This window comes from Salmo salar, chromosome ssa12, assembly GCF_905237065.1.
Source record: "Salmo salar chromosome ssa12, Ssal_v3.1, whole genome shotgun sequence".
Taxonomy (NCBI): Eukaryota; Metazoa; Chordata; class Actinopteri; order Salmoniformes; family Salmonidae; genus Salmo; species Salmo salar.
Window position 1 is genome coordinate 15,237,650 of NC_059453.1, and position 24,821 is coordinate 15,262,470.

The 24,821-nt window shown below is 44.5% G+C and overlaps 1 protein-coding gene across 1 annotated transcript in view; it reads right to left on the reverse strand.

Annotated features, from left to right (window-relative positions):
• Positions 1-24,821, reverse strand: part of LOC106596942 (MHC class II regulatory factor RFX1) — a 60,591-nt gene that overhangs the window by 6,679 nt on the left and 29,091 nt on the right. The window contains exons 9-13 of the mRNA XM_045690813.1: positions 23,744-23,862; positions 23,200-23,303; positions 22,951-23,102; positions 22,209-22,306; positions 21,901-22,050 (exon numbers count right to left, since the gene is read on the reverse strand). Of these exons, the coding sequence (XP_045546769.1) occupies positions 21,901-22,050; positions 22,209-22,306; positions 22,951-23,102; positions 23,200-23,303; positions 23,744-23,862 (623 nt within the window). The remainder of the gene's footprint in view (positions 1-21,900; positions 22,051-22,208; positions 22,307-22,950; positions 23,103-23,199; positions 23,304-23,743; positions 23,863-24,821) is intronic.

The window sequence follows — 24,821 nt, forward strand, 5'->3', positions numbered from 1 at the left end:
TAGTGGTTAAAAGGTATCCAGACAGAGAGAGAGAGAGAGAGAGAGAGGTAGTGGTTAAAAGGTATCCAGACAGAGAGAGAGAGAGAGGTAGTGGTTAAAAGGTATCCAGACAGAGAGAGAGAGAGAGAGGTAGTGGTTAAAAGGTATCCAGACAGAGAGAGAGAGAGAGAGGTAGTGGTTAAAAGGTATCCAGACAGAGAGAGAGAGAGAGAGGTAGTGGTTAAAAGGTATCCAGACAGAGAGAGAGAGAGAGAGAGGTAGTGGTTAAAAGGTATCCAGACAGAGAGAGAGAGAGAGAGGTAGTGGTTAAAAGGTATCCAGACAGAGAGAGAGAGAGAGAGGTAGTGGTTAAAAGGTATCCAGACAGAGAGAGAGAGAGAGAGGTAGTGGTTAAAAGGTATCCAGACAGAGAGAGAGAGAGAGGTAGTGGTTAAAAGGTATCCAGACAGAGAGAGAGAGAGAGAGGTAGTGGTTAAAAGTTATCCAGACAGAGAGAGAGAGAGAGAGAGGTAGTGGTTAAAAGGTATCCAGACAGAGAGAGAGAGAGAGGTAGTGGTTAAAAGGTATCCAGACAGAGAGAGAGAGAGAGGTAGTGGTTAAAAGGTATCCAGACAGAGAGAGAGAGAGAGGGTAGTGGTTAAAAGGTATCCAGACAGAGAGAGAGAGAGAGAGGTAGTGGTTAAAAGGTATCCAGACAGAGAGAGAGAGAGAGAGGTAGTGGTTAAAAGGTATCCAGACAGAGAGAGAGAGAGAGAGGTAGTGGTTAAAAGGTATCCAGACAGAGAGAGAGAGAGAGAGTAGTGGTTAAAAGGTATCCAGACAGAGAGAGAGAGAGAGGTAGTGGTTAAAAGGTATCCAGACAGAGAGAGAGAGAGAGGTAGTGGTTAAAAGGTATCCAGACAGAGAGAGAGAGAGAGGTAGTGGTTAAAAGGTATCCAGACAGAGAGAGAGAGAGAGGTAGTGGTTAAAAAGGTATCCAGACAGAGAGAGAGAGAGAGGTAGTGGTTAAAAGGTATCCAGACAGAGAGAGAGAGAGGTAGTGGTTAAAAAGGTATCCAGACAGAGAGAGAGAGAGGTAGTGGTTAAAAGGTATCCAGACAGAGAGAGAGAGAGAGGTAGTGGTTAAAAGGTATCCAGACAGAGAGAGAGAGAGAGGTAGTGGTTAAAAGGTATCCAGACAGAGAGAGAGAGAGGTAGTGGTTAAAAGGTATCCAGACAGAGAGAGAGAGAGAGGTAGTGGTTAAAAGGTATCCAGACAGAGAGAGAGAGAGAGTAGTGGTTAAAAGGTATCCAGACAGAGAGAGAGAGAGAGGTAGTGGTTAAAAGGTATCCAGACAGAGAGAGAGAGAGGTAGTGGTTAAAAGGTATCCAGACAGAGAGAGAGAGAGAGAGGTAGTGGTTAAAAGGTATCCAGACAGAGAGAGAGAGAGGTAGTGGTTAAAAGGTATCCAGACAGAGAGAGAGAGAGAGGTAGTGGTTAAAAGGTATCCAGACAGAGAGAGAGAGAGGTAGTGGTTAAAAGGTATCCAGACAGAGAGAGAGAGAGAGGTAGTGGTTAAAAGGTATCCAGACAGAGAGAGAGAGAGAGGTAGTGGTTAAAAGGTATCCAGACAGAGAGAGAGAGAGAGGGTAGTGGTTAAAAGGTATCCAGACAGAGAGAGAGAGAGAGGTAGTGGTTAAAAGGTATCCAGACAGAGAGAGAGAGAGAGAGGTAGTGGTTAAAAGGTATCCAGACAGAGAGAGAGAGAGAGAGGTAGTGGTTAAAAGGTATCCAGACAGAGAGAGAGAGAGAGGTAGTGGTTAAAAGGTATCCAGACAGAGAGAGAGAGAGAGAGGTAGTGGTTAAAAGGTATCCAGACAGAGAGAGAGAGAGGTAGTGGTTAAAAGGTATCCAGACAGAGAGAGAGAGAGAGGTAGTGGTTAAAAGGTATCCAGACAGAGAGAGAGAGAGAGAGGTAGTGGTTAAAAGGTATCCAGACAGAGAGAGAGAGAGAGGTAGTGGTTAAAAGGTATCCAGACAGAGAGAGAGAGAGAGAGGTAGTGGTTAAAAGGTATCCAGACAGAGAGAGAGAGAGAGAGGTAGTGGTTAAAAGGTATCCAGACAGAGAGAGAGAGAGAGAGGTAGTGGTTAAAAAGGTATCCAGACAGAGAGAGAGAGAGAGTAGTGGTTAAAAGGTATCCAGACAGAGAGAGAGAGAGAGGTAGTGGTTAAAAGGTATCCAGACAGAGAGAGAGAGAGAGGTAGTGGTTAAAAAGGTATCCAGACAGAGAGAGAGAGAGAGAGTAGTGGTTAAAAGGTATCCAGACAGAGAGAGAGAGAGAGAGGTAGTGGTTAAAAGGTATCCAGACAGAGAGAGAGAGAGAGGTAGTGGTTAAAAGGTATCCAGACAGAGAGAGAGAGAGAGGTAGTGGTTAAAAGGTATCCAGACAGAGAGAGAGAGAGAGAGAGTAGTGGTTAAAAGGTATCCAGACAGAGAGAGAGAGAGAGAGTAGTGGTTAAAAGGTATCCAGACAGAGAGAGAGAGAGAGAGGTAGTGGTTAAAAGGTATCCAGACAGAGAGAGAGAGAGAGAGGTAGTGGTTAAAAGGTATCCAGACAGAGAGAGAGAGAGAGGTAGTGGTTAAAAGGTATCCAGACAGAGAGAGAGAGAGAGAGTAGTGGTTAAAAGGTATCCAGACAGAGAGAGAGAGAGAGAGGTAGTGGTTAAAAGGTATCCAGACAGAGAGAGAGAGAGAGGTAGTGGTTAAAAGGTATCCAGACAGAGAGAGAGAGAGAGGTAGTGGTTAAAAAGGTATCCAGACAGAGAGAGAGAGAGAGAGGTAGTGGTTAAAAGGTATCCAGACAGAGAGAGAGAGAGAGAGTAGTGGTTAAAAGGTATCCAGACAGAGAGAGAGAGAGAGAAGGTAGTGGTTAAAAGGTATCCAGACAGAGAGAGAGAGAGAGGTAGTGGTTAAAAGGTATCCAGACAGAGAGAGAGAGAGAGAGAGGTAGTGGTTAAAAGGTATCCAGACAGAGAGAGAGAGAGAGAGGTAGTGGTTAAAAGGTATCCAGACAGAGAGAGAGAGAGAGAGGTAGTGGTTAAAAGGTATCCAGACAGAGAGAGAGAGAGAGAGTAGTGGTTAAAAGGTATCCAGACAGAGAGAGAGAGAGAGAAGGTAGTGGTTAAAAGGTATCCAGACAGAGAGAGAGAGAGAGAGGTAGTGGTTAAAAGGTATCCAGACAGAGAGAGAGAGAGAGAGGTAGTGGTTAAAAGGTATCCAGACACAGAGAGAGAGAGAGAGAGTAGTGGTTAAAAGGTATCCAGACAGAGAGAGAGAGAGAGGTAGTGGTTAAAAGGTATCCAGACAGAGAGAGAGAGAGAGGTAGTGGTTAAAAGGTATCCAGACAGAGAGAGAGAGAGAGAGTAGTGGTTAAAAAGGTATCCAGACAGAGAGAGAGAGAGAGGGTAGTGGTTAAAAGGTATCCAGACAGAGAGAGAGAGAGAGGTAGTGGTTAAAAGGTATCCAGACAGAGAGAGAGAGAGAGGTAGTGGTTAAAAAGGTATCCAGACAGAGAGAGAGAGAGAGAGGTAGTGGTTAAAAGGTATCCAGACAGAGAGAGAGAGAGAGGTAGTGGTTAAAAGGTATCCAGACAGAGAGAGAGAGAGGGTAGTGGTTAAAAGGTATCCAGACAGAGAGAGAGAGAGAGGTAGTGGTTAAAAGGTATCCAGACAGAGAGAGAGAGAGGTAGTGGTTAAAAGGTATCCAGACAGAGAGAGAGAGAGAGGTAGTGGTTAAAAGGTATCCAGACAGAGAGAGAGAGAGAGGTAGTGGTTAAAAGGTATCCAGACAGAGAGAGAGAGAGAGAGGTAGTGGTTAAAAGGTATCCAGACAGAGAGAGAGAGAGAGGTAGTGGTTAAAAGGTATCCAGACAGAGAGAGAGAGAGAGGTAGTGGTTAAAAAGGTATCCAGACAGAGAGAGAGAGAGAGAGAGGTAGTGGTTAAAAGGTATCCAGACAGAGAGAGAGAGAGAGGTAGTGGTTAAAAGGTATCCAGACAGAGAGAGAGAGAGAGAGGTAGTGGTTAAAAGGTATCCAGACAGAGAGAGAGAGAGAGGTAGTGGTTAAAAGGTATCCAGACAGAGAGAGAGAGAGGGTAGTGGTTAAAAGGTATCCAGACAGAGAGAGAGAGAGAGGTAGTGGTTAAAAGGTATCCAGACAGAGAGAGAGAGAGAGGTAGTGGTTAAAAGGTATCCAGACAGAGAGAGAGAGAGAGGTAGTGGTTAAAAGGTATCCAGACAGAGAGAGAGAGAGAGGTAGTGGTTAAAAGGTATCCAGACAGAGAGAGAGAGAGGTAGTGGTTAAAAGGTATCCAGACAGAGAGAGAGAGAGAGGGTAGTGGTTAAAAGGTATCCAGACAGAGAGAGAGAGAGAGAGGTAGTGGTTAAAAGGTATCCAGACAGAGAGAGAGAGAGAGAGGTAGTGGTTAAAAAGGTATCCAGACAGAGAGAGAGAGAGAGGTAGTGGTTAAAAGGTATCCAGACAGAGAGAGAGAGAGAGGTAGTGGTTAAAAAGGTATCCAGACAGAGAGAGAGAGAGAGGTAGTGGTTAAAAAGGTATCCAGACAGAGAGAGAGAGAGAGAGTAGTGGTTAAAAGGTATCCAGACAGAGAGAGAGAGAGAGAGTAGTGGTTAAAAGGTATCCAGACAGAGAGAGAGAGAGAGAGGTAGTGGTTAAAAGGTATCCAGACAGAGAGAGAGAGAAGGTAGTGGTTAAAAGGTATCCAGACAGAGAGAGAGAGAGGGTAGTGGTTAAAAGGTATCCAGACAGAGAGAGAGAGAGGTAGTGGTTAAAAGGTATCCAGACAGAGAGAGAGAGAGAGGTAGTGGTTAAAAGGTATCCAGACAGAGAGAGAGAGAGAGGTAGTGGTTAAAAGGTATCCAGACAGAGAGAGAGAGAGAGGTAGTGGTTAAAAGGTATCCAGACAGAGAGAGAGAGAGGTAGTGGTTAAAAAGGTATCCAGACAGAGAGAGAGAGAGAGGTAGTGGTTAAAAGGTATCCAGACAGAGAGAGAGAGAGAGAGGTAGTGGTTAAAAGGTATCCAGACAGAGAGAGAGAGAGGTAGTGGTTAAAAGGTATCCAGACAGAGAGAGAGAGAGAGGTAGTGGTTAAAAGGTATCCAGACAGAGAGAGAGAGAGAGAGGTAGTGGTTAAAAGGTATCCAGACAGAGAGAGAGAGAGAGGTAGTGGTTAAAAGGTATCCAGACAGAGAGAGAGAGAGAGGTAGTGGTTAAAAAGGTATCCAGACAGAGAGAGAGAGAGAGAGGTAGTGGTTAAAAGGTATCCAGACAGAGAGAGAGAGAGAGGTAGTGGTTAAAAAGGTATCCAGACAGAGAGAGAGAGAGAGGTAGTGGTTAAAAGGTATCCAGACAGAGAGAGAGAGAGAGGTAGTGGTTAAAAGGTATCCAGACAGAGAGAGAGAGAGAGAGGTAGTGGTTAAAAGGTATCCAGACAGAGAGAGAGAGAGAGAGGTAGTGGTTAAAAGGTATCCAGACAGAGAGAGAGAGAGAGAGGTAGTGGTTAAAAGGTATCCAGACAGAGAGAGAGAGAGAGGTAGTGGTTAAAAGGTATCCAGACAGAGAGAGAGAGAGAGGTAGTGGTTAAAAGGTATCCAGACAGAGAGAGAGAGAGAGGTAGTGGTTAAAAGGTATCCAGACAGAGAGAGAGAGAGAGGTAGTGGTTAAAAGGTATCCAGACAGAGAGAGAGAGAGAGAGGTAGTGGTTAAAAAGGTATCCAGACAGAGAGAGAGAGAGAGGTAGTGGTTAAAAGGTATCCAGACAGAGAGAGAGAGAGAGGTAGTGGTTAAAAGGTATCCAGACAGAGAGAGAGAGAGAGGTAGTGGTTAAAAGGTATCCAGACAGAGAGAGAGAGAGAGGTAGTGGTTAAAAAGGTATCCAGACAGAGAGAGAGAGAGAGAGGTAGTGGTTAAAAGGTATCCAGACAGAGAGAGAGAGAGAGTAGTGGTTAAAAGGTATCCAGACAGAGAGAGAGAGAGAGGGTAGTGGTTAAAAGGTATCCAGACAGGAGAGAGAGAGGTAGTGGTTAAAAGGTATCCAGACAGAGAGAGAGAGAGAGGTAGTGGTTAAAAGGTATCCAGACAGAGAGAGAGAGAGAGAGGTAGTGGTTAAAAGGTATCCAGACAGAGAGAGAGAGAGAGGTAGTGGTTAAAAGGTATCCAGACAGAGAGAGAGAGAGAGGTAGTGGTTAAAAGGTATCCAGACAGAGAGAGAGAGAGAGAGGTAGTGGTTAAAAGGTATCCAGACAGAGAGAGAGAGAGAGGTAGTGGTTAAAAGGTATCCAGACAGAGAGAGAGAGAGAGAGGTAGTGGTTAAAAGGTATCCAGACAGAGAGAGAGAGAGAGAGGTAGTGGTTAAAAGGTATCCAGACAGAGAGAGAGAGAGAGGTAGTGGTTAAAAGGTATCCAGACAGAGAGAGAGAGAGAGGTAGTGGTTAAAAAAGGTATCCAGACAGAGAGAGAGAGAGAGGTAGTGGTTAAAAGGTATCCAGACAGAGAGAGAGAGAGAGGTAGTGGTTAAAAAGGTATCCAGACAGAGAGAGAGAGAGAAGTAGTGGTTAAAAGGTATCCAGACAGAGAGAGAGAGAGAGAGGTAGTGGTTAAAAGGTATCCAGACAGAGAGAGAGAGAGAGGTAGTGGTTAAAAGGTATCCAGACAGAGAGAGAGAGAGAGAGTAGTGGTTAAAAGGTATCCAGACAGAGAGAGAGAGGTAGTGGTTAAAAGGTATCCAGACAGAGAGAGAGAGAGAGGTAGTGGTTAAAAGGTATCCAGACAGAGAGAGAGAGAGAGAGGTAGTGGTTAAAAAGGTATCCAGACAGAGAGAGAGAGAGAGAGGTAGTGGTTAAAGGTATCCAGACAGAGAGAGAGAGAGGAGGTAGTGGTTAAAAGGTATCCAGACAGAGAGAGAGAGAGAGAGGTAGTGGTTAAAAGGTATCCAGACAGAGAGAGAGAGAGAGGTAGTGGTTAAAAGGTATCCAGACAGAGAGAGAGAGAGAGAGGTAGTGGTTAAAAGGTATCCAGACAGAGAGAGAGAGAGAGATAGTGGTTAAAAAGGTATCCAGACAGAGAGAGAGAGAGGGTAGTGGTTAAAAGGTATCCAGACAGAGAGAGAGAGAGAGGTAGTGGTTAAAAGGTATCCAGACAGAGAGAGAGAGAGAGGTAGTGGTTAAAAGGTATCCAGACAGAGAGAGAGAGAGAGGTAGTGGTTAAAAGGTATCCAGACAGAGAGAGAGAGAGAGAGAGGTAGTGGTTAAAAGGTATCCAGACAGAGAGAGAGAGAGAGAGGTAGTGGTTAAAAGGTATCCAGACAGAGAGAGAGAGAGAGAGGTAGTGGTTAAAAGGTATCCAGACAGAGAGAGAGAGAGAGAGGTAGTGGTTAAAAAGGTATCCAGACAGAGAGAGAGAGAGAGGTAGTGGTTAAAAGGTATCCAGACAGAGAGAGAGAGAGAGGTAGTGGTTAAAAGGTATCCAGACAGAGAGAGAGAGAGAGAGGTAGTGGTTAAAAGGTATCCAGACAGAGAGAGAGAGAGAGAGGTAGTGGTTAAAAGGTATCCAGACAGAGAGAGAGAGAGAGGTAGTGGTTAAAAGGTATCCAGACAGAGAGAGAGAGAGAGGTAGTGGTTAAAAGGTATCCAGACAGAGAGAGAGAGAGAGTAGTGGTTAAAAGGTATCCAGACAGAGAGAGAGAGAGGGTAGTGGTTAAAAGGTATCCAGACAGAGAGAGAGAGAGAGAGGGTAGTGGTTAAAAGGTATCCAGACAGAGAGAGAGAGAGAGAGGTAGTGGTTAAAAGGTATCCAGACAGAGAGAGAGAGAGAGAGGTAGTGGTTAAAAGGTATCCAGACAGAGAGAGAGAGAGAGAGTAGTGGTTAAAAGGTATCCAGACAGAGAGAGAGAGAGAGGTAGTGGTTAAAAGGTATCCAGACAGAGAGAGAGAGAGAGAGGTAGTGGTTAAAAGGTATCCAGACAGAGAGAGAGAGAGAGGTAGTGGTTAAAAAGGTATCCAGACAGAGAGAGAGAGAGAGAGTAGTGGTTAAAAGGTATCCAGACAGAGAGAGAGAGAGAGGTAGTGGTTAAAAGGTATCCAGACAGAGAGAGAGAGAGAGAGGTAGTGGTTAAAAGGTATCCAGACAGAGAGAGAGAGAGAGGTAGTGGTTAAAAGGTATCCAGACAGAGAGAGAGAGAGAGAGGTAGTGGTTAAAAGGTATCCAGACAGAGAGAGAGAGAGAGAGGTAGTGGTTAAAAAGGTATCCAGACAGAGAGAGAGAGAGAGGTAGTGGTTAAAAGGTATCCAGACAGAGAGAGAGAGAGAGGTAGTGGTTAAAAGGTATCCAGACAGAGAGAGAGAGAGAGAGGTAGTGGTTAAAAGGTATCCAGACAGAGAGAGAGAGAGAGGTAGTGGTTAAAAAGGTATCCAGACAGAGAGAGAGAGAGAGGTAGTGGTTAAAAGGTATCCAGACAGAGAGAGAGAGAGGTAGTGGTTAAAAGGTATCCAGACAGAGAGAGAGAGAGAGGTAGTGGTTAAAAGGTATCCAGACAGAGAGAGAGAGAGAGGTAGTGGTTAAAGGTATCCAGACAGAGAGAGAGAGAGAGGTAGTGGTTAAAAGGTATCCAGACAGAGAGAGAGAGAGAGAGGTAGTGGTTAAAAGGTATCCAGACAGAGAGAGAGAGAGAGGGTAGTGGTTAAAAAGGTATCCAGACAGAGAGAGAGAGAGGGGTAGTGGTTAAAAGGTATCCAGACAGAGAGAGAGAGAGAGGTAGTGGTTAAAAGGTATCCAGACAGAGAGAGAGAGAGAGGTAGTGGTTAAAAGGTATCCAGACAGAGAGAGAGAGAGAGAGGTAGTGGTTAAAAGGTATCCAGACAGAGAGAGAGAGAGAGAGGTAGTGGTTAAAAGGTATCCAGACAGAGAGAGAGAGAGAGAGAGGTAGTGGTTAAAAGGTATCCAGACAGAGAGAGAGAGAGAGAGAGGTAGTGGTTAAAAGGTATCCAGACAGAGAGAGAGAGAGAGAGAGGTAGTGGTTAAAAAGGTATCCAGACAGAGAGAGAGAGAGTAGTGGTTAAAAGGTATCCAGACAGAGAGAGAGAGAGAGGTAGTGGTTAAAAGGTATCCAGACAGAGAGAGAGAGAGAGAGTAGTGGTTAAAAGGTATCCAGACAGAGAGAGAGAGAGAGAGGTAGTGGTTAAAAGGTATCCAGACAGAGAGAGAGAGAGAGGTAGTGGTTAAAAGGTATCCAGACAGAGAGAGAGAGAGAGAGGTAGTGGTTAAAAGGTATCCAGACAGAGAGAGAGAGAGAGAGGTAGTGGTTAAAAGGTATCCAGACAGAGAGAGAGAGAGAGGTAGTGGTTAAAAGGTATCCAGACAGAGAGAGAGAGAGAGAGGTAGTGGTTAAAAGGTATCCAGACAGAGAGAGAGAGAGAGAGGTAGTGGTTAAAAGGTATCCAGACAGAGAGAGAGAGAGAGTAGTGGTTAAAAGGTATCCAGACAGAGAGAGAGAGAGGGTAGTGGTTAAAAGGTATCCAGACAGAGAGAGAGAGAGAGAGGTAGTGGTTAAAAGGTATCCAGACAGAGAGAGAGAGAGAGGTAGTGGTTAAAAGGTATCCAGACAGAGAGAGAGAGAGAGGTAGTGGTTAAAAGGTATCCAGACAGAGAGAGAGAGAGAGGTAGTGGTTAAAAGGTATCCAGACAGAGAGAGAGAGAGAGAGGTAGTGGTTAAAAGGTATCCAGACAGAGAGAGAGAGAGAGAGGTAGTGGTTAAAAGGTATCCAGACAGAGAGAGAGAGAGAGAGGTAGTGGTTAAAAGGTATCCAGACAGAGAGAGAGAGAGAGGGTAGTGGTTAAAAGGTATCCAGACAGAGAGAGAGAGAGAGAGGTAGTGGTTAAAAGGTATCCAGACAGAGAGAGAGAGAGAGAGTAGTGGTTAAAAGGTATCCAGACAGAGAGAGAGAGAGAGGTAGTGGTTAAAAGGTATCCAGACAGAGAGAGAGAGAGAGGTAGTGGTTAAAAGGTATCCAGACAGAGAGAGAGAGAGGTAGTGGTTAAAAGGTATCCAGACAGAGAGAGAGAGAGAGGTAGTGGTTAAAAGGTATCCAGACAGAGAGAGAGAGAGAGAGGTAGTGGTTAAAAGGTATCCAGACAGAGAGAGAGAGAGAGAGGTAGTGGTTAAAAGGTATCCAGACAGAGAGAGAGAGAGAGAGGTAGTGGTTAAAAGGTATCCAGACAGAGAGAGAGAGAGAGAGTAGTGGTTAAAAGGTATCCAGACAGAGAGAGAGAGAGAGGTAGTGGTTAAAAAGGTATCCAGACAGAGAGAGAGAGAGAGGTAGTGGTTAAAAGGTATCCAGACAGAGAGAGAGAGAGAGAGGTAGTGGTTAAAAGGTATCCAGACAGAGAGAGAGAGAGAGGTAGTGGTTAAAAGGTATCCAGACAGAGAGAGAGAGAGAGAGTAGTGGTTAAAAGGTATCCAGACAGAGAGAGAGAGAGAGGTAGTGGTTAAAAGGTATCCAGACAGAGAGAGAGAGAGAGAGGTAGTGGTTAAAAGGTATCCAGACAGAGAGAGAGAGAGAGAGGTAGTGGTTAAAAGGTATCCAGACAGAGAGAGAGAGAGAGAGGTAGTGGTTAAAAGGTATCCAGACAGAGAGAGAGAGGGTAGTGGTTAAAAAGGTATCCAGACAGAGAGAGAGAGAGAGAGGTAGTGGTTAAAAGGTATCCAGACAGAGAGAGAGAGAGAGAGTAGTGGTTAAAAGGTATCCAGACAGAGAGAGAGAGAGAGGTAGTGGTTAAAAGGTATCCAGACAGAGAGAGAGAGAGGTAGTGGTTAAAAGGTATCCAGACAGAGAGAGAGAGAGGGTAGTGGTTAAAAGGTATCCAGACAGAGAGAGAGAGAGTAGTGGTTAAAAGGTATCCAGACAGAGAGAGAGAGAGGGTAGTGGTTAAAAGGTATCCAGACAGAGAGAGAGAGAGAGGGTAGTGGTTAAAAGGTATCCAGACAGAGAGAGAGAGAGAGGTAGTGGTTAAAAGGTATCCAGACAGAGAGAGAGAGAGGTAGTGGTTAAAAGGTATCCAGACAGAGAGAGAGAGAGAGAGGTAGTGGTTAAAAGGTATCCAGACAGAGAGAGAGAGAGGTAGTGGTTAAAAGGTATCCAGACAGAGAGAGAGAGAGAGAGAGGTAGTGGTTAAAAGGTATCCAGACAGAGAGAGAGAGAGAGAGGTAGTGGTTAAAAGGTATCCAGACAGAGAGAGAGAGAGAGGTAGTGGTTAAAAGGTATCCAGACAGAGAGAGAGAGAGAGAGGTAGTGGTTAAAAAGGTATCCAGACAGAGAGAGAGAGAGAGAGGTAGTGGTTAAAAGGTATCCAGACAGAGAGAGAGAGAGAGGGTAGTGGTTAAAAGGTATCCAGACAGAGAGAGAGAGAGAGGTAGTGGTTAAAAGGTATCCAGACAGAGAGAGAGAGAGGTAGTGGTTAAAAGGTATCCAGACAGAGAGAGAGAGAGAGGTAGTGGTTAAAAGGTATCCAGACAGAGAGAGAGAGAGGTAGTGGTTAAAAGGTATCCAGACAGAGAGAGAGAGAGAGTAGTGGTTAAAAGGTATCCAGACAGAGAGAGAGAGAGAGTAGTGGTTAAAAGGTATCCAGACAGAGAGAGAGAGAGAGAGGTAGTGGTTAAAAAGGTATCCAGACAGAGAGAGAGAGAGGTAGTGGTTAAAAGGTATCCAGACAGAGAGAGAGAGAGAGAGGTAGTGGTTAAAAAGGTATCCAGACAGAGAGAGAGAGAGGTAGTGGTTAAAAGGTATCCAGACAGAGAGAGAGAGAGAGAGGTAGTGGTTAAAAGGTATCCAGACAGAGAGAGAGAGAGAGGTAGTGGTTAAAAGGTATCCAGACAGAGAGAGAGAGAGAGAGGTAGTGGTTAAAAGGTATCCAGACAGAGAGAGAGAGAGGTAGTGGTTAAAAGGTATCCAGACAGAGAGAGAGAGAGAGAGTAGTGGTTAAAAGGTATCCAGACAGAGAGAGAGAGAGAGGTAGTGGTTAAAAGGTATCCAGACAGAGAGAGAGAGAGAGGTAGTGGTTAAAAGGTATCCAGACAGAGAGAGAGAGAGAGGTAGTGGTTAAAAGGTATCCAGACAGAGAGAGAGAGAGAGGTAGTGGTTAAAAGGTATCCAGACAGAGAGAGAGAGAGAGAGGTAGTGGTTAAAAGGTATCCAGACAGAGAGAGAGAGAGGTAGTGGTTAAAAGGTATCCAGACAGAGAGAGAGAGAGAGGTAGTGGTTAAAAGGTATCCAGACAGAGAGAGAGAGAGAGTAGTGGTTAAAAGGTATCCAGACAGAGAGAGAGAGAGGTAGTGGTTAAAAGGTATCCAGACAGAGAGAGAGAGAGGTAGTGGTTAAAAGGTATCCAGACAGAGAGAGAGAGAGAGAGGTAGTGGTTAAAAGGTATCCAGACAGAGAGAGAGAGAGAGGTAGTGGTTAAAAGGTATCCAGACAGAGAGAGAGAGAGAGAGGTAGTGGTTAAAAGGTATCCAGACAGAGAGAGAGAGAGAGGGTAGTGGTTAAAAGGTATCCAGACAGAGAGAGAGAGAGAGGTAGTGGTTAAAAGGTATCCAGACAGAGAGAGAGAGAGAGGTAGTGGTTAAAAGGTATCCAGACAGAGAGAGAGAGAGAGAGGTAGTGGTTAAAAGGTATCCAGACAGAGAGAGAGAGGTAGTGGTTAAAAGGTATCCAGACAGAGAGAGAGAGAGAGAGTAGTGGTTAAAAGGTATCCAGACAGAGAGAGAGAGAGGTAGTGGTTAAAAAGGTATCCAGACAGAGAGAGAGAGAGAGGTAGTGGTTAAAAAGGTATCCAGACAGAGAGAGAGAGAGAGAGGTAGTGGTTAAAAGGTATCCAGACAGAGAGAGAGAGAGGTAGTGGTTAAAAGGTATCCAGACAGAGAGAGAGAGAGGTAGTGGTTAAAAGGTATCCAGACAGAGAGAGAGAGAGGGTAGTGGTTAAAAGGTATCCAGACAGAGAGAGAGAGAGAGGTAGTGGTTAAAAAGGTATCCAGACAGAGAGAGAGAGAGAGGTAGTGGTTAAAAGGTATCCAGACAGAGAGAGAGAGAGAGAGGTAGTGGTTAAAAGGTATCCAGACAGAGAGAGAGAGAGAGGTAGTGGTTAAAAGGTATCCAGACAGAGAGAGAGAGAGAGGTAGTGGTTAAAAAGGTATCCAGACAGAGAGAGAGAGAGAGAGGTAGTGGTTAAAAGGTATCCAGACAGAGAGAGAGAGAGAGGTAGTGGTTAAAAAGGTATCCAGACAGAGAGAGAGAGAGAGAGGTAGTGGTTAAAAGGTATCCAGACAGAGAGAGAGAGAGGGGTAGTGGTTAAAAGGTATCCAGACAGAGAGAGAGAGAGAGGTAGTGGTTAAAAGGTATCCAGACAGAGAGAGAGAGAGAGGTAGTGGTTAAAAGGTATCCAGACAGAGAGAGAGAGAGAGGTAGTGGTTAAAAGGTATCCAGACAGAGAGAGAGAGAGAGAGTAGTGGTTAAAAGGTATCCAGACAGAGAGAGAGAGAGAGGTAGTGGTTAAAAGGTATCCAGACAGAGAGAGAGAGAGAGTAGTGGTTAAAAGGTATCCAGACAGAGAGAGAGAGAGGTAGTGGTTAAAAGGTATCCAGACAGAGAGAGAGAGAGAGTAGTGGTTAAAAGGTATCCAGACAGAGAGAGAGAGAGAGGTAGTGGTTAAAAGGTATCCAGACAGAGAGAGAGAGAGAGAGTAGTGGTTAAAAGGTATCCAGACAGAGAGAGAGAGAGAGAGGTAGTGGTTAAAAGGTATCCAGACAGAGAGAGAGAGAGAGGTAGTGGTTAAAAGGTATCCAGACAGAGAGAGAGAGAGGGTAGTGGTTAAAAGGTATCCAGACAGAGAGAGAGAGAGAGAGTAGTGGTTAAAAGGTATCCAGACAGAGAGAGAGAGGTAGTGGTTAAAAAGGTATCCAGACAGAGAGAGAGAGAGAGAGGTAGTGGTTAAAAGGTATCCAGACAGAGAGAGAGAGAGAGGTAGTGGTTAAAAGGTATCCAGACAGAGAGAGAGAGAGAAGGTAGTGGTTAAAAGGTATCCAGACAGAGAGAGAGAGAGAGAGGTAGTGGTTAAAAGGTATCCAGACAGAGAGAGAGAGAGGTAGTGGTTAAAAGGTATCCAGACAGAGAGAGAGAGAGAGAGGTAGTGGTTAAAAGGTATCCAGACAGAGAGAGAGAGAGAGTAGTGGTTAAAAGGTATCCAGACAGAGAGAGAGAGAGAGAGTAGTGGTTAAAAGGTATCCAGACAGAGAGAGAGAGAGAGGTAGTGGTTAAAAGGTATCCAGACAGAGAGAGAGAGAGAGAGGTAGTGGTTAAAAGGTATCCAGACAGAGAGAGAGAGAGAGGGTAGTGGTTAAAAAGGTATCCAGACAGAGAGAGAGAGAGGGTAGTGGTTAAAAGGTATCCAGACAGAGAGAGAGAGAGAGTAGTGGTTAAAAGGTATCCAGACAGAGAGAGAGAGAGAGTAGTGGTTAAAAGGTATCCAGACAGAGAGAGAGAGAGAGGTAGTGGTTAAAAGGTATCCAGACAGAGAGAGAGAGAGAGAGTAGTGGTTAAAAGGTATCCAGACAGAGAGAGAGAGAGAGAGGTAGTGGTTAAAAGGTATCCAGACAGAGAGAGAGAGAGGTAGTGGTTAAAAGGTATCCAGACAGAGAGAGAGAGAGAGAGGTAGTGGTTAAAAGGTATCCAGACAGAGAGAGAGAGAGAGGTAGTGGTTAAAAGGTATCCAGACAGAGAGAGAGAGAGAGGTAGTGGTTAAAAGGTATCCAGACAGAGAGAGAGAGAGAGAGGTAGTGGTTAAAAGGTATCCAGACAGAGAGAGAGAGAGAGGTAGTGGTTAAAAGGTATCCAGACAGAGAGAGAGAGAGAGGTAGTGGTTAAAAGGTATCCAGACAGAGAGAGAGAGAGAGGTAGTGGTTAAAAGGTATCCAGACAGAGAGAGAGAGAGAGAGGTAGTGGTTAAAAGGTATCCAGACAGAGAGAGAGAGAGAGGTAGTGGTTAAAAGGTATCCAGACAGAGAGAGAGAGAGGTAGTGGTTAAAAGGTATCCAGACAGAGAGAGAGAGAGAGGTAGTGGTTAAAAGGTATCCAGACAGAGAGAGAGAGAGAGAGGTAGTGGTTAAAAGGTATCCAGACAGAGAGAGAGAGAGAGGTAGTGGTTAAAAGGTATCCAGACAGAGAGAGAGAGAGAGGTAGTGGTTAAAAGGTATCCAGACAGAGAGAGAGAGAGAGGTAGTGGTTAAAAGGTATCCAGACAGAGAGAGAGAGAGAGGTAGTGGTTAAAAGGTATCCAGACAGAGAGAGAGAGAGAGAGGTAGTGGTTAAAAAGGTATCCAGACAGAGAGAGAGAGAGAGAGGTAGTGGTTAAAAGGTATCCAGACAGAGAGAGAGAGAGAGAGGTAGTGGTTAAAAGGTATCCAGACAGAGAGAGAGAGAGAGGTAGTGGTTAAAAGGTATCCAGACAGAGAGAGAGAGAGGTAGTGGTTAAAAGGTATCCAGACAGAGAGAGAGAGAGAGAGGTAGTGGTTAAAAGGTATCCAGACAGAGAGAGAGAGAGAGGTAGTGGTTAAAAGGTATCCAGACAGAGAGAGAGAGAGGTAGTGGTTAAAAGGTATCCAGACAGAGAGAGAGAGAGAGGTAGTGGTTAAAAGGTATCCAGACAGAGAGAGAGAGAGGTAGTGGTTAAAAGGTATCCAGACAGAGAGAGAGAGAGAGGTAGTGGTTAAAAGGTATCCAGACAGAGAGAGAGAGAGGTAGTGGTTAAAAGGTATCCAGACAGAGAGAGAGAGAGGTAGTGGTTAAAAGGTATCCAGACAGAGAGAGAGAGAGAGGTAGTGGTTAAAAGGTATCCAGACAGAGAGAGAGAGAGAGGTAGTGGTTAAAAAGGTATCCAGACAGAGAGAGAGAGAGGGTAGTGGTTAAAAAGGTATCCAGACAGAGAGAGAGAGAGAGAGGTAGTGGTTAAAAGGTATCCAGACAGAGAGAGAGAGAGAGAGGTAGTGGTTAAAAGGTATCCAGACAGAGAGAGAGAGAGAGGTAGTGGTTAAAAAGGTATCCAGACAGAGAGAGAGAGAGGTAGTGGTTAAAAGGTATCCAGACAGAGAGAGAGAGAGGGTAGTGGTTAAAAGGTATCCAGACAGAGAGAGAGAGAGAGGTAGTGGTTAAAAGGTATCCAGACAGAGAGAGAGAGAGAGAGTAGTGGTTAAAAGGTATCCAGACAGAGAGAGAGAGAGAGGTAGTGGTTAAAAGGTATCCAGACAGAGAGAGAGAGAGAGGTAGTGGTTAAAAGGTATCCAGACAGAGAGAGAGAGAGAGGTAGTGGTTAAAAGGTATCCAGACAGAGAGAGAGAGAGAGTAGTGGTTAAAAGGTATCCAGACAGAGAGAGAGAGAGAGGTAGTGGTTAAAAGGTATCCAGACAGAGAGAGAGAGAGAGGTAGTGGTTAAAAGGTATCCAGACAGAGAGAGAGAGAGGTAGTGGTTAAAAGGTATCCAGACAGAGAGAGAGAGAGAGGTAGTGGTTAAAAGGTATCCAGACAGAGAGAGAGAGAGAGAGTAGTGGTTAAAAGGTATCCAGACAGAGAGAGAGAGAGGGTAGTGGTTAAAAGGTATCCAGACAGAGAGAGAGAGAGAGAGGTAGTGGTTAAAAGGTATCCAGACAGAGAGAGAGAGAGAGGTAGTGGTTAAAAGGTATCCAGACAGAGAGAGAGAGAGGTAGTGGTTAAAAAGGTATCCAGACAGAGAGAGAGAGAGAGAGTAGTGGTTAAAAGGTATCCAGACAGAGAGAGAGAGAGGTAGTGGTTAAAAGGTATCCAGACAGAGAGAGAGAGAGGTAGTGGTTAAAAGGTATCCAGACAGAGAGAGAGAGGTAGTGGTTAAAAGGTATCCAGACAGAGAGAGAGAGAGAGAGGTAGTGGTTAAAAGGTATCCAGACAGAGAGAGAGAGAGAGGTAGTGGTTAAAAGGTATCCAGACAGAGAGAGAGAGGAGGTAGTGGTTAAAAGGTATCCAGACAGAGAGAGAGAGAGAGGTAGTGGTTAAAAGGTATCCAGACAGAGAGAGAGAGAGGTAGTGGTTAAAAGGTATCCAGACAGAGAGAGAGAGAGAGAGGTAGTGGTTAAAAGGTATCCAGACAGAGAGAGAGAGAGAGGTAGTGGTTAAAAGGTATCCAGACAGAGAGAGAGAGAGAAGGTAGTGGTTAAAAGGTATCCAGACAGAGAGAGAGAGAGAGAGTAGTGGTTAAAAGGTATCCAGACAGAGAGAGAGAGAGGTAGTGGTTAAAAGGTATCCAGACAGAGAGAGAGAGAGGGTAGTGGTTAAAAGGTATCCAGACAGAGAGAGAGAGAGGTAGTGGTTAAAAGGTATCCAGACAGAGAGAGAGAGAGGTAGTGGTTAAAAGGTATCCAGACAGAGAGAGAGAGAGGTAGTGGTTAAAAGGTATCCAGACAGAGAGAGAGAGAGAGTAGTGGTTAAAAGGTATCCAGACAGAGAGAGAGAGAGAGGTAGTGGTTAAAAGGTATCCAGACAGAGAGAGAGGGGTAGTGGTTAAAAGGTATCCAGACAGAGAGAGAGAGAGAGGTAGTGGTTAAAAAGGTATCCAGACAGAGAGAGAGAGAGAGAGGTAGTGGTTAAAAGGTATCCAGACAGAGAGAGAGAGAGAGAGTAGTGGTTAAAAAGGTATCCAGACAGAGAGAGAGAGAGGGTAGTGGTTAAAAAGGTATCCAGACAGAGAGAGAGAGAGAGGTAGTGGTTAAAAGGTATCCAGACAGAGAGAGAGAGAGAGGTAGTGGTTAAAAGGTATCCAGACAGAGAGAGAGAGAGAGGTAGTGGTTAAAAGGTATCCAGACAGAGAGAGAGAGAGAGTAGTGGTTAAAAGGTATCCAGACAGAGAGAGAGAGAGAGGTAGTGGTTAAAAGGTATCCAGACAGAGAGAGAGAGAGGTAGTGGTTAAAAGGTATCCAGACAGAGAGAGAGAGAGAGGTAGTGGTTAAAAGGTATCCAGACAGAGGAGAGAGAGAGAGGTAGTGGTTAAAAGGTATCCAGACAGAGAGAGAGAGAGAGGTAGTGGTTAAAAGGTATCCAGACAGAGAGAGAGAGAGAGGGTAGTGGTTAAAAGGTATCCAGACAGAGAGAGAGAGAGAGGTAGTGGTTAAAAGGTATCCAGACAGAGAGAGAGAGAGAGGGTAGTGGTTAAAAGGTATCCAGACAGAGAGAGAGAGAGAGAGGTAGTGGTTAAAAGGTATCCAGACAGAGAGAGAGAGAGAGTAGTGGTTAAAAGGTATCCAGACAGAGAGAGAGAGAGAGGTAGTGGTTAAAAAGGTATCCAGACAGAGAGAGAGAGAGAGTAGTGGTTAAAAAGGTATCCAGACAGAGAGAGAGAGAGAGGTAGTGGTTAAAAGGTATCCAGACAGAGAGAGAGAGAGGTAGTGGTTAAAAGGTATCCAGACAGAGAGAGAGAGAGAGAGTAGTGGTTAAAAGGTATCCAGACAGAGAGAGAGAGAGAGGTAGTGGTTAAAAGGTATCCAGACAGAGAGAGAGAGAAGAGGTAGTGGTTAAAAGGTATCCAGACAGAGAGAGAGAGAGAGGTAGTGGTTAAAAAGGTATCCAGACAGAGAGAGAGAGAGAGTAGTGGTTAAAAGGTATCCAGACAGAGAGAGAGAGAGGTAGTGGTTAAAAAGGTATCCAGACAGAGAGAGAGAGAGAGGTAGTGGTTAAAAGGTATCCAGACAGAGAGAGAGAGAGGTAGTGGTTAAAAGGTATCCAGACAGAGAGAGAGAGAGAGTAGTGGTTAAAAGGTATCCAGACAGAGAGAGAGAGAGAGAGTAGTGGTTAAAAGGTATCCAGACAGAGAGAGAGAGAGAGGTAGTGGTTAAAAGGTATCCAGACAGAGAGAGAGAGAGAGGTAGTGGTTAAAAGGTATCCAGACAGAGAGAGAGAGAGAGAGGTAGTGGTTAAAAGGTATCCAGACAGAGAGAGAGAGAGAGAGGTAGTGGTTAAAAAGGTATCCAGACAGAGAGAGAGAGAGAGGTAGTGGTTAAAAAGGTATCCAGACAGAGAGAGAGAGAGAGAGGTAGTGGTTAAAAGGTATCCAGACAGAGAGAGAGAGAGAGAGGTAGTGGTTAAAAGGTATCCAGACAGAGAGAGAGAGAGAGAGGTAGTGGTTAAAAGGTATCCAGACAGAGAGAGAGAGAGAGAGGTAGTGGTTAAAAGGTATCCAGACAGAGAGAGAGAGAGGGTAGTGGTTAAAAGGTATCCAGACAGAGAGAGAGAGAGAGAGGTAGTGGTTAAAAGGTATCCAGACAGAGAGAGAGAGAGGTAGTGGTTAAAAGGTATCCAGACAGAGAGAGAGAGAGAGGTAGTGGTTAAAAGGTATCCAGACAGAGAGAGAGAGAGAGAGGTAGTGGTTAAAAGGTATCCAGACAGAGAGAGAGAGAGAGGTAGTGGTTAAAAAGGTATCCAGACAGAGAGAGAGAGAGAGGTAGTGGTTAAAAGGTATCCAGACAGAGAGAGAGAGAGGTAGTGGTTAAAAGGTATCCAGACAGAGAGAGAGAGAGAGAGGTAGTGGTTAAAAGGTATCCAGACAGAGAGAGAGAGAGAGAGGTAGTGGTTAAAAAGGTATCCAGACAGAGAGAGAGAGAGAGAGGTAGTGGTTAAAAGGTATCCAGACAGAGAGAGAGAGAGGGTAGTGGTTAAAAGGTATCCAGACAGAGAGAGAGAGAGAGAGGTAGTGGTTAAAAGGTATCCAGACAGAGAGAGAGAGAGGTAGTGGTTAAAAGGTATCCAGACAGAGAGAGAGAGAGAGGTAGTGGTTAAAAGGTATCCAGACAGAGAGAGAGAGAGAGAGGTAGTGGTTAAAAGGTATCCAGACAGAGAGAGAGAGAGAGGTAGTGGTTAAAAGGTATCCAGACAGAGAGAGAGAGAGAGGTAGTGGTTAAAAGGTATCCAGACAGAGAGAGAGAGAGAGAGGTAGTGGTTAAAAGGTATCCAGACAGAGAGAGAGAGAGAGGTAGTGGTTAAAAGGTATCCAGACAGAGAGAGAGAGAGAGGGTAGTGGTTAAAAGGTATCCAGACAGAGAGAGAGAGAGAGAGGTAGTGGTTAAAAGGTATCCAGACAGAGAGAGAGAGAGAGAGTAGTGGTTAAAAGGTATCCAGACAGAGAGAGAGAGAGAGGTAGTGGTTAAAAGGTATCCAGACAGAGAGAGAGAGAGAGAGGTAGTGGTTAAAAGGTATCCAGACAGAGAGAGAGAGAGAGAGAGAGAGGTAGTGGTTAAAAGGTATCCAGACAGAGAGAGAGAGAGAGAGGTAGTGGTTAAAAGGTATCCAGACAGAGAGAGAGAGAGAGGTAGTGGTTAAAAAGGTATCCAGACAGAGAGAGAGAGAGAGTAGTGGTTAAAAGGTATCCAGACAGAGAGAGAGAGAGAGAGGTAGTGGTTAAAAAGGTATCCAGACAGAGAGAGAGAGAGAGGTAGTGGTTAAAAGGTATCCAGACAGAGAGAGAGAGAGAGAGGTAGTGGTTAAAAAGGTATCCAGACAGAGAGAGAGAGAGTAGTGGTTAAAAGGTATCCAGACAGAGAGAGAGAGAGGGTAGTGGTTAAAAGGTATCCAGACAGAGAGAGAGAGAGAGGTAGTGGTTAAAAGGTATCCAGACAGAGAGAGAGAGAGAGGTAGTGGTTAAAAGGTATCCAGACAGAGAGAGAGAGAGAGGTAGTGGTTAAAAGGTATCCAGACAGAGAGAGAGAGAGGTAGTGGTTAAAAAGGTATCCAGACAGAGAGAGAGAGAGAGGTAGTGGTTAAAAGGTATCCAGACAGAGAGAGAGAGAGAGAGGTAGTGGTTAAAAGGTATCCAGACAGAGAGAGAGAGAGAGGTAGTGGTTAAAAAGGTATCCAGACAGAGAGAGAGAGGGTAGTGGTTAAAAGGTATCCAGACAGAGAGAGAGAGAGGTAGTGGTTAAAAGGTATCCAGACAGAGAGAGAGAGAGAGGTAGTGGTTAAAAGGTATCCAGACAGAGAGAGAGAGAGAGGTAGTGGTTAAAAGGTATCCAGACAGAGAGAGAGAGAGAGGTAGTGGTTAAAAGGTATCCAGACAGAGAGAGAGAGAGAGAGGTAGTGGTTAAAAGGTATCCAGACAGAGAGAGAGAGAGAGAGGTAGTGGTTAAAAGGTATCCAGACAGAGAGAGAGAGAGGTAGTGGTTAAAAAGGTATCCAGAGAGAGAGAGAGAGAGAGTAGTGGTTAAAAGGTATCCAGACAGAGAGAGAGAGGTAGTGGTTAAAAGGTATCCAGACAGAGAGAGAGAGAGAGGTAGTGGTTAAAAGGTATCCAGAGAGAGAGAGAGAGAGAGGTAGTGGTTAAAAGGTATCCAGACAGACAGAGAGAGAGAGGTAGTGGTTAAAAGGTATCCAGACAGAGAGAGAGAGAGAGAGAGGTAGTGGTTAAAAGGTATCCAGAGAGAGAGAGAGAGAGAGGTAGTGGTTAAAAGGTATCCAGACAGAGAGAGAGAGAGAGAGGTAGTGGTTAAAAAGGTATCCAGAGAGAGAGAGAGAGAGAGGTAGTGGTTAAAAGGTATCCAGACAGAGAGAGAGAGAGAGAGGTAGTGGTTAAAAGGTATCCAGACAGAGAGAGAGAGAGAGAGGTAGTGGTTAAAAGGTATCCAGAGAGAGAGAGAGAGAGAGGTAGTGGTTAAAAGGTATCCAGACAGAGAGAGAGAGAGGTAGTGGTTAAAAGGTATCCAGACAGACAGAGAGAGGTAGTGGTTAAAAGGTATCCAGACAGAGAGAGAGAGAGAGAGGTAGTGGTTAAAAGGTATCCAGACAGATGTACCTGCACGTTGGTGAAGTCAACTCTGTTGAGGTCACTCAGCATCTGATTGATCTGGGCTGTGTTCTGGAGGACGGCCCTGGCTGCCTGGGCCAGGTGGTTGAGACTGGTGTAGCGACGCAGCGTCTGGGCAAACGCTCCCGCACACACCACCTGGAGGAGAGGAGGAGACGGGAGAGAGGAGGGAGAGGGGAGGGAGGGGGAGGAAGGGAGAGGGAATGTAGTTTTGTGGAAGAGTGTTTGTATTGTGTGTGTGTGTGTGTGTGTGTGTGTGTGTGTGTGTGTGTGTGAGAGAGAGAGAGAAATCACACCTTGATACGGACCATCTCCTCTGGTATGTTCATCATGGCGCATGTCAGCCAGCTCTCTAGACTCTTGGCAAAGTTACGGATGGCCTGAGTTAAGGCACCTGACAGAGAGAGAGGGAGGGAGATGAATATACATGACAGAGAAAAGTAGGTAGTCATATGTTTTAGAAGACATTACATGTACTGTCATTTAGTGTTATGTAGCTCTGTCATGTAGCTCTAAGGTCATGTTGTGTAGTTCTAATGTCATGTCATGTGGCTCTAATGTCAAGTTGTGCAGCTCTGTCAAGTTATGTGGCTCTAATGTCAAGTTATGTGGCTCTAATGTCAAGTTATGTGGCTCTAATGTCAAGTTATGTAGCTCTAATGGCATGTTATGTAGCTCTAATGGCATGTTATGTAGCTCTAATGGCATGTTATGTAGCTCTAATGGCATGTTATGTAGCTCTAATGGCATGTTATGTAGCTCTAATGGCATGTTGTGCAGCTCTGTCATGTTATGTAGCTCGAATGTCATGTTGTGCAGCTCTGTCATGTTATGTAGCTCTAATGTCATGTTATGTAGACCTAATGGCATGTTATGTAGCTCTAATGGCATGTTGTGCAGCTCTGTCATGTGGCTCTAATGGCATGCTGTGCAGCTCTGTCATGTTATGTAGCTCTAATGGCATGTTGTGCAGCTCTGTCATGTTATGTAGCTCTAATGTCATGTTATGTAGACCTAATGTCATGTGTCATAACTCACTGGGGATGGGTCGTAATACGTCAGGGATGAGGATCTCCACCAGCGCCTGGTACAGTGTGTTATCACAGTCTCTGGTCCAGTGAACAACTGGCTGGTACTTACACAGCACCACCAGGTACCACTTAGGTAGACGCTCCTCTGACTCACCATGACTGAAGGCACGCACACACACTATTTGTTAGATTCTATGTGTTATAATGTAATGTGTGACATGTAGAACGTGTGTGTGTGTGTGTGTGTTTCACTCACACGCCGAGTGTGTCTGCGTCGATGCTCTCGCTGAACCTCCAGAAGGTTTTCCACAGCGTCTCCACCAGAGTGAACTGCAGGTTCACCATCACATCCAGAATGGCCTGCACAGACATGACATAGCACTACGTAAGAATGATAAAACACTACGTTTGCCTGACATTACACTACATTAGACTGACATAACACACCTGTAGACTGACATAGTATTTTAACAGACATGAAAGATAGAAAGTCATAACACTACATTAGACTAAGACTGCCATAAGCCAGCAGTGCGTGACATGACATTTGACCCACATAACAGGACATAGACCTACATTAGAAATACATTAGACAGACATAACACTACATTAGACTGACAAAGCACTGCTAACACATTGATAACACAGTGATAACACAATCCTGGAACTAACACACCTGATTCAACTTCTCAACTCATCATCGTTATCGTTAGTTGAATCAAGACAGACATAGCCCTACATAATAGGCACAACACTTCATAAGACTGCCACAAGCCAGCAGTGCGTAGTAGACTGTATACCTCACAGTGTTCCCTGTAGAGCTGTTGGAAGGCTGCGATGTGTTCTGGAATGATCCCGTCAGGAAGAGGTCTGTCCTGCAGATCCAACTCTGGGAACTCGGGCAGCGCCCGCGACGCGTCTGGACAACAACAACGTTTACATTGTTGTGGAATTACATGTTGATGATTTACAATGTGTTTATCTGTGTGCTTCACATTGGTTTAGTATGTTTCCTAGCTATGTTTATTCCATTATTTACGGAGGCATTCTTGTTACTACGTGTGTGTGTGTGTGTGTGTGTGTGTGTGTGTGTGTGTGTGTGTGTGTGTGTGTGTGTGTGTGTGATAGTGATGCACATTTCGGTGAATTCTTCTGCCGACTAACCGGTCAACAAACGGTTATACAGTAAAATGACGTGAACAACAGAAAATACTATGCATTCATACAAAGACCTGATGTGTTTCATTAATGGAAACACGCAACAAAAGCAGGTCTGTCATCTTCCAGTCAAAAGGCTCGAGCCTCTAATTGGACAAGTCCTGTAATGAAGCAGATAATAAAACATCATTTGTAAAATGAATGGATATTAATATGACTAGGATGGATGATAATATGACTAGGATGGATATTAATATGACTAGGATGGATATTAATATGACTAGAATGGATATTAATATGACTAGGATGGATGATAATATGACTAGGATGGATGATAATATGACTAGGATGGATATTAATATGACTAGGATGGATGATAATACGACTAGGATGGATGATAATATGACTAGGATGGATATTAATATGACTAGGATGGATGATAATATGACTAGGATGGATGATAATATGACTAGGATGGATATTAATATGACTAGGATGGATGATAATATGACTAGGATGGATATTAATATGACTAGGATGGATGATAATATGACTAGGATGGATATTAATATGACTAGGATGGATATTAATATGACTAGGATGGATATTAATATGACTAGGATGGATGATAATATGACTAGGATGGATATTAATATGACTAGGATGGATGATAATATGACTAGGATGGATGATAATATGACTAGGATGGATATTAATATG